Genomic DNA, 8,595 nt, shown 5'->3' on the forward strand with positions numbered 1-8,595 from the left:
AAAAACACTTCTGTGATCACCCTCAATTGTTTGCCGTTTGATGCCATTGTGACCAGGTGTGGAAGTTATGACACACGTGGACAACTGTACTAGTTTTCGTCTGAAGTGCAACATGTGAACATGCAGTTGGCATACATGCCTAGAAGTTGTGTATTGGATAAAATTATAGCGCAGAGTGCATGCAAAAGTTGCGGAGGAAAAAACGATTTATGTTGCTATTGTTTCCATTTGACTGTGACCTTAATTGACTTTGTCTAACGAAAGTGGTCAAACTACTTAGTGTTAATTCAAATGTTCACGTGTGTATTTATATTTGCATTTTGGATATTCTGTGCTTCACTTCAATGGCGAAATCATTCTAAGACTGCTTAGTAACATTATCCTGGTATCCATTGAACATTTTTTAACCTTGCCCTTTTCTTACCCTATCCTGAAAGCTTCAATAGTGACTGTTATACGCCTCGTTAATGATGCAGTTGACACAGTTGACAATGAAGGTATTTAATTTGCTCTCATCTCTTTTCTTGTGAGAAAATAATACAGACAAGCAGTGTACCTCATATTAAAAATAAGCCTTTTTGATACTCTGTTTAAACAATGCTTTAATATTGAGGGGAAATCTATCTTTAGTTACAATACTGGCATCAATATATTTAACTGAGTTTTTCTAACTTTTGTGATTCTGAAGAACAAAGAACAGTATTCATGGTTCAGTCACAGCATTGTCATGAGCTGGAAAGTTAGCCACTGTGTTTGATCCCAACCATAACACCCATCCTCTAACCTGCAATCCCGCTTCTTGTTCAGTATCCGAGATCAAACCATTTGTTTACAAGCGTGACCTTCTGTCAAATCCAGAGCCAAGGGTCATCCCATAAAAGGCAATGTTCATGAATTAGCCAGAATCCCTGACATTCCCTTCATTCTGTGATATTACTCCTCTCCGCTCTTGGCACAGCTTAATAATTCTGTTTCCTAGTTTTGATACTAATAGAGAGCAGTTATTTTTGGTGCCTCAGCCAACAACGAGAACCCAATCAGGGTCATAGAGATATAGTCCTATGTTTAGTTATCATCTCACTGTGTGCAAATTGGTTTTTGAAGTCTACTCATTACACCTGCCCTTCAAAAAATACTTTGTGTGGTGTAAATAACTTTGGAATGACTGGAGGTCATTAGGGAAGCTGTAGAGCATCATAGAGAGAAACAATATCATGGTCCATGGTCCTGTACAATCTATCAAGCACCCATGTTTATACTAAGCCTCCATCATCCATTTCCCCCTCCCCACTATGTAAGTACCAGCCTTTCTTTCTATATTTGATTATTCAGTTTCTCTCTACAAGTTTTTCTTTTACCTCCTAGCCATGTAAGCTTGAGCTCAACTAATACATGGCTGCTAGGTTCCTTTGACCATCATCAGTTTCTTTCAGTCTGGCCATGGATTGATATTACAATTCCAGTCCCTATTTCCATGTCCCGTCCCCCCCCCCCCCCCCCCCCCCCCCCCCCCATGGACTTGGCCTCCATATATCTGAAACCTCCAGCCCCACAAATCTACCTTTTCTCTGAATTCCTCCAATTCCGACCCAATGCTCAATTTTCTTCACTTCATTCTTGGCTGCAGTGTTATAGGGCCCAAGATTTTTAATTTCAACCCTAAACCTCTGAACTTTTCTACCTCTCCACTTCCTCTTGTCCTTTAAGATGTTATTTGAAATTAACTTTTTGAATAGCATGTTGTTTTTTTTTTAATGTGGCCCACTATTAAGTTCTAATTTTTAATTCTGCTGTAAAGTGTTCTTGGTTGATTTTCCATGTTGTCAGTGCTGTAAAGCCCAAATTGGAGTTAATGTTTTTTTGGGATAATGTTTTGTCTGCCATTTCACTTCTGCATCGACCCATTTATTAATGCCTGACAACATATAGTAAAACCAAGAGACTGAGGATGAGACCCGAACCAAAACCTTCCCTATCTATGTTCTCCAGAGATGTTGCCTGACCCGCTGAGCTACTCTAGTGTCATTTTTTGCACTGTGTACATGCTGTATTATAATGAGCAATTGCACTGTGTACATGCTGTATTATAATGAGCAATTGCACTGTGTAAATGCTGTATTATAATGAGCTACTCATTATAATACAGCATTTTTTTAAATGTAATAAAACCATTTTCCTAGTTTTATTTTATGTTGACAGCCATTAATAAAAGAGCAAATGTTATGTTTATACCCTTAAATCTCAAAGATTTTTAGGACATCTTATAGAATCAAATGGCAGTAAAATGAGCCATTCACCCTATTTTGCCTGTACACGCTCTTTGCAAGAGCTTTATAAAAATGCCACCTCGTCTTTTTAATTTAATTCACGGCTCTAGTAGCATTCAATATTAAATAAAATGTAATGTTGTAATTCTTAGCTGATTCAATCTTATTGATCAGAAATATTGCTTTAAAATTGCCAACATCAATTTTAGACAATTTAATTGCACTGACACTTTAAAAACGTTTTGCTTCAAGTGATTGTTATCGGGAAAATATTTTGTGATTCCAAAATGACCTGACACTTGGAGTGAACAGATCAAGGTCATTCTTGTTTCACCTCAGTGTTTTTCATATGAAAATATGTTTGTTTTACATTTTGGGGAACATTGGAATATGAAATTGTATATCATTGAAATGTGCTGCCGGTAACACCTACAGATTCAGCTACATATTAAATCTGATTAAATAAAATAAATCACATTTTTTCATTCATCCTTGAAGGAAATGGAACATTAACTAAGGAAAGGTGTTTTAAAGTGACAAATAAAATACAGTAGCATCAGTTTATATTGCAAAGTCGGTAATGAATTATTAGCTCCAAAGTCCCATAACCATGGTATTCTAGATATCTTCATGCTGCATTACATTCAGTTGGTCTGAACCCTATGAATTGGAATATTGGGTTCTGATTCTGATTAATTCATTATAACTTCACCTGGTGAGATTCTTTTCGATCTGTTGGTGGGTGTCAGTAAACACTGCTTAATACAAAGTGCAAGTTAAATTATTCTAAGTAGGCTTAGAATGTAAGTGGTAAACTCATCTACTCTGTAATAGATCTTTCTTTAAAATAATTCTAAAGGGCCCGTCCCACTTTCCCGAGCTGCTCACGAATTCTCCCGAGTTTTCCCCTTGATTCAAACTCGGAGAATGTTCGTAACGGGTCCGTAGGAGACCGTAGGAGTCCATAGATCGTAGCGGCTCGTTATGTCAGCCGTCGGTACTCGGGGTATTAAATGTAGCAATTTTTCTCCTCCCAACTTTCTTTTTACTCGTGGACATTTTTTGTCATGCTGGAAAAAACGTTCCGACTTACCTGATGCCCCGAGTACCTACGGCTGACATAACGAGCCACTACGATATATCTATGGACTCCTACGGCCTCCTAAGGACCCGTTACGAACATTCTCCGAGTTTGAATCAAGGGGAAAACCCGGGAGAATGTGGGAGCAGCTCGGGAAAGTGGGACAGGCCCTTTACATAGAGGTAGCAAAACAAATAGGAAGACCAAACTCCTTGCTTTCTGGCTAAATGTATGAATAATGGTTTACTCTGCTCTCTTTTAAAGCAATTGCACTGTGTTACATGCTGTATTATAATGATACGTTAGAATTTTGTCTTTTAAGACTCACTTGTTTTTCACTTTCCACCTGACAGTGTCCCTTATGGAGGAGGGGCAGAACTACAACAGAGGTGACTCCCAGACATTTGCATCTGGTTGTTAATGCACCCCAGTTTTTTAATTTGTTAAATAACCACTTGTCTTGTTTTTGCACATGTGTGCATGCACGCAACATAAGCTGTAAGGTTTGTGGTCATATCTCACAAAGCAGAATACAAAATAATCTGCAAGGGCATAAGTTGTCATTTGAATACCATATTATTTCTTGTGACCTTCAGGCTGAACTCATTATGTTGGAATAATGTATTTCAACCTTAGTAATTCACTGAAATTAGTGTACAGCTGCTTAAAGGCAAAAGCAGTGACCTTAATACTAACCTTAAGTAACTGCTTGAAAAATGACTGGATTTGAGCATCAGTAATTCCTACTGTCATTAGAAATGTGTAACTGAATTGATTAATTGAAATGCATGATTCAACAGTGTGCTTGTTCAGCCCTATTTCATCAATATCCAGCTTTTACAATAAAAAGTGACTGGCTTTCAACATGCATGCTGATTTTGGTTGCCTTTGCATGAACTTGACAATATACTTTATTCTGATATCACTGTGTTGTGAATGTCTTTTATATGTTAAAACACAAGTACATTGAACTATATTTCCTGCTCAGAACTAAGAAAAAGTAACAATCTGCTGTGCTCAACATTTAACAAACAATAAGTTGTATTTTGACAACATTCTTTTATTTTAGAAAATATAATTTTCTTAAAAGTCGCATAGTAGCTATGATGCTTGTATTAGTTGACAAAGTTTCAGGAGAAAGAGTTGCATTGTGATGTCGGGGATAAAATGCAACATTAAAACATTTTTTTAATCATCAGATATTCAAAAATGTTATTGTAACAAAGTTCCTTGGGGTAATAAGATTAGTGAGTAAAATTGTGCACAATGTATTTGAAGGCACATTGTGTTTTGATTTAAATCCAATATTTTGGTAACTTATCCAATAGGATTAATCAAAGAAATCAATCAAATTCCACCTTGATCTTGTATGCACGATGTTCATGCATCTACAAATAGCAGCATAAAAGATAACTCCACTGACAGCTTACCTAAGGAGCTGTATGCATTAATAAATGTCATGTTGTTTCAATGTAGCATATCACTGGGATACCTCAGACTGGATGCCAAGCACTCGACTGCCTAATATTGAAGAGATCCCACATTATGAAGTAGCTGACGTTGCGCCCATACATCATGAAAATGTAACAGCACTCGATACAGACTATTACCTCGGCGGGTATGACATCGACAATGACTTCCCACCTCCGCAAGATGAGGAGTTCCTGAGTCAGGACCAACTTCCTCCTCCACTCCCAGAGGACTACCAGGATCAGTACGAGATCATCCAGCCACACCGTGCAACATCAGCAACCAACACGTTGAGCTCCAATGGCCGAAGAAGACCACACTTCCATCCCAGCCAGTACCTTCCACCTCATCAGTTGCCAGTGGAAGGCGAGACAGTTGGTGCCCAAGGTGGGAGAGACTATTGTGCATTTCGTGCAGATTCGGACAAACACTTGGAGAAAGTGATTATCGACAATATGGCAATTCCTATGCTCGCGTCAACAAACGCATCATCGTCAGACATGTCAACGAGCTGTGGCTTTGATGACTCTGAAATTGTGATGAGTGACTATGAAAGTGGCGACGAACTCAATTTTAATAATCATGTCTCTTTTGTAGAATCCCAGTACCAGACACAGGTATGATGACTATATGAGCTATTTCTAATTTTGGAACAAAATTGAAACATTCAAGACACACTGACAACCAAGTGGTGCAGTGGCAGGAATGTGAAGACCATTTCATGGGATATTTGCATCCCCAAGAAATGATGAACACAACGCGTAGAATGAGTTGTCTTTTCCAAACTTGGGTATTAATCTCATTGTTTTATGTCCACAACTACTTTTTCTAAAATAGCTCAAAATAATTGTGTTTATTGTAAAATAAATACAGCCTATGATTTGGTTTTAAGCTGAGTCCATATTGGAGCTAAAAGTGCAGAAAAATATTACCATTAACATTGATGTACTTCGGAGGTATTGTCCCTGCGGAAATGCATTGGATAATGTAGGAAAAGCGATCAACTGATGGTATAAAATGTTAATCATACAATCACAGTTTACATTGATAATTCCAAAATGCTGGGGATGAAGTAATTAGTAATGGCACTTTCTTAAGAGTGATGAAGTAAACCATTTGGTAGTCAACAGCATGTTTTGCTGTTGATATGGTAGTATTTGTATAGGCAGACCTTCAAAAGAACTGCAATACTTGTTTAACAATGCATCTTGCATTGTTTTAATTCGTGGAATGTATATTTGTTCACGGTCCAAAAGTGACTGATAGCAGTAAGTTAAAGTAAAGTATTAAAGCAAAAATAGTTGCCAATAAAAGAATGTTCTACCTAAAATACCGAGCCAAAATCCTCTTCCTCAAGGTCCAAAATAATCCAATTATCATAACATTTTGTACCATCTTATTTCTATATCAAAGCACATAGAACTTAACTTGAAATAACAGTCTGCTGCCTGTACTTACAAAGAAAGTGCTGTCATGTGGTTACATTTTAGAACAGTCGTGAACACTGGAGTGGGAGTTTTTGCAACAATAAATAAGTAAGTAAAATTGCACTGCAGACTAATGTAAAGTTGGAATAGATGTGCTATTAGTCATCTGGCCTAAGGACCCATTGGAAAAGCTCATGTCATTTGACCATGAGGCAGGTATAGCCTGAGGTGCATTGTTTTACTGCGAAAAAGTGGAAGAAAATCTCTAGATTTAAATGAAATGAAAGTCACTTTCAGAGTTTAGTTTTTCTGGAGTCTGGCTACTATTGGGCTCTAACCTCACAGCTATAGTTGTGTAATATTTAGAGATCGCCTGTAAAATCTATACTATACAAATTAATACTTTCAAAGACAGATTTGGGTCAGATCTTATGACCTCATGTTTTCCAAATTAAGATAGGCTTTGTAAAATCAGATATTCACACGTCAAGGTGAAAATTCACTTCCTCAAATCTCTCAGTGGCAAGGAATGTATTTCAATAGAAGATTATTTTAATCAATCAGTAGCAAAGCTGCTCTTTTACTATTTAATAATTGATTAAAATGTATCTTTTGACTCGTGTCAGAAGATTATTCCACGTAAAGTATTGCCATCAGTAAAACAGTGTTATCCGGTTTAACACATTCTCCGAAATGCAGAGTAAAGGCTCCACCTATAAATTCATTCCTGGATATTTGCACATGCAGTATATGGATTGAAATCTCAAGTAACTTTTACAATTAGAAAGTCAGCTGTCTCTTTTGATTATGGTTGAAGTAAGTTCGGTTCAAGTCATTACATTTCCTGCAGACAAATGTACGTCATTAACCAACTGTGTCACAATTTGTACCTGGGACAAAATATGAAGAAAACCATATTTTTTCATGCACCTTTAGAGTCGGTTCCTATATTCACAAAGCTACAATGCCACTGAAATTCCAAGAGTACAGTTCAATCTGGACTCTGATTTGTTTATTTGTATGTAAATTATCTTACAGCAGCTGTGGGTCTATGGCCCTGCATTTTAGAAAGTTATAAAATTTGATATGCTGAAGATTTCTAAGCTTTTTGTAGTACTGTATTAAACTGTCGTCCTGTTGTGTATTATTTTTTACCTGCTGTTAACAAGCTTTGTAAAGATGCAAGTTTATGTGCTTAAAAAGTTTGTATAAAGTGTACATAGATATAGATTGGGTTGTTTAAATTTTGCAAGCTTTTGTAGATATTTAATGTGTTCTGGGATGCCTTGATTTTTTGCTGATAAAAGTGAAATATCACTCCAAAGCAGAGACAGATTAGTATTGATGAACTGTTTTTTAAAGAAAAAGGTTGTAAATTGATCAACAAAATCCATTCTGTTCATTCTATTAACACAAATACTACTTTTATCATAGCTGGAGCTTTTCAGTATGGTAAGATCAGAACCGGCAGCTGCTTAATTCTTTGGAATGAATTCAGCAAATGGAGCCTTTCATGTATTTTGTGGTCACAAAAAGGCAACATGCTAAGGATTGTGTCTTGAATGACTATAATGAGTGTGCCAAGTCTTTGACAAAACATGGCAAATTATTGCAAAAGAATAAGATTGTTTCTTAAGTGTTACGAAAGGAAACCAGATGCCATCAGAACTTGGATCTAATTCAATGATCAGCTGTGTAATTGGTGTTGTTGGCAGTATTAAAAACTAGTATTTTACGATTCAGTAGTTGTGCACTGTACAGATTGATTTTTAACTGCCACCACATTTCTTAAGTTCATGTAACAATAAAATATGTTTTTAATTAGTTATTGAGTTATTGCGTCCATCCAATTAGGCTTTGCAGGTTTTTGTGTCTGTAAGTAGTTGTAGAGATGGTGGGTCTGAGAATCAGGGGAGTAAAATGTTCAGGCATCAGCAGAAGACATAATATGAAAATAATTCTTCTACTCATTCTATCACAAAGTCAAACCAAGCATGAGGAACGTAATTAAATACACCGATGAGCCCGATCCAGCAGAAGCAACTTCAGGTGCAAAGAACTCCCTAAATCCCAAATATGTTGCATTCTTTTCACATTACCTCATCAGTTCCAAACTACTTCTTCTTGCGTATGGCGTGCACAGCCTAAAGTTGTAGGACAACTTGTTCTATTTGATCTTATTTGATTGTGCACGCCAGGTTGATTGTATTCATCGAAACGGGGCGAGTTGTAATCTCCTACCCCATTAGCTCCTAACATGATGCAGACCTGTTTCTCCATTAAGGAAGAAATAGATAAGTGTAGGAAGGAACTGCAGATGCTGGTTTAAACCAGAGCAGGAAGGAACTGC

At 37.0% G+C, this 8,595-nt stretch overlaps 1 protein-coding gene across 2 annotated transcripts in view; it reads left to right on the forward strand.

Moving 5' to 3' along the window:
• fat3a (FAT atypical cadherin 3a) overlaps positions 1 to 8,090 on the forward strand; it is a 634,737-nt gene extending 626,647 nt beyond the window's left edge. Inside the window, exons 27-29 of one of the 2 annotated variants that reach the window (XM_055637275.1) lie at positions 438 to 497; positions 3,702 to 3,737; positions 4,825 to 8,090. In XM_055637275.1, coding sequence (XP_055493250.1) covers positions 438 to 497; positions 3,702 to 3,737; positions 4,825 to 5,441 — 713 coding nt within the window. In that variant the 3' untranslated portion in view covers positions 5,442 to 8,090. The remainder of the gene's footprint in view (positions 1 to 437; positions 498 to 3,701; positions 3,738 to 4,824) is intronic. The other variant, XM_055637277.1, reaches the window with a different exon arrangement.
• The last annotated feature ends 505 nt before the right edge of the window (positions 8,091 to 8,595 follow it).

The sequence above is a fragment of the Leucoraja erinacea genome, chromosome 6 (genome assembly GCF_028641065.1).
Source record: "Leucoraja erinacea ecotype New England chromosome 6, Leri_hhj_1, whole genome shotgun sequence".
Taxonomy (NCBI): domain Eukaryota; kingdom Metazoa; phylum Chordata; class Chondrichthyes; order Rajiformes; family Rajidae; genus Leucoraja; species Leucoraja erinaceus.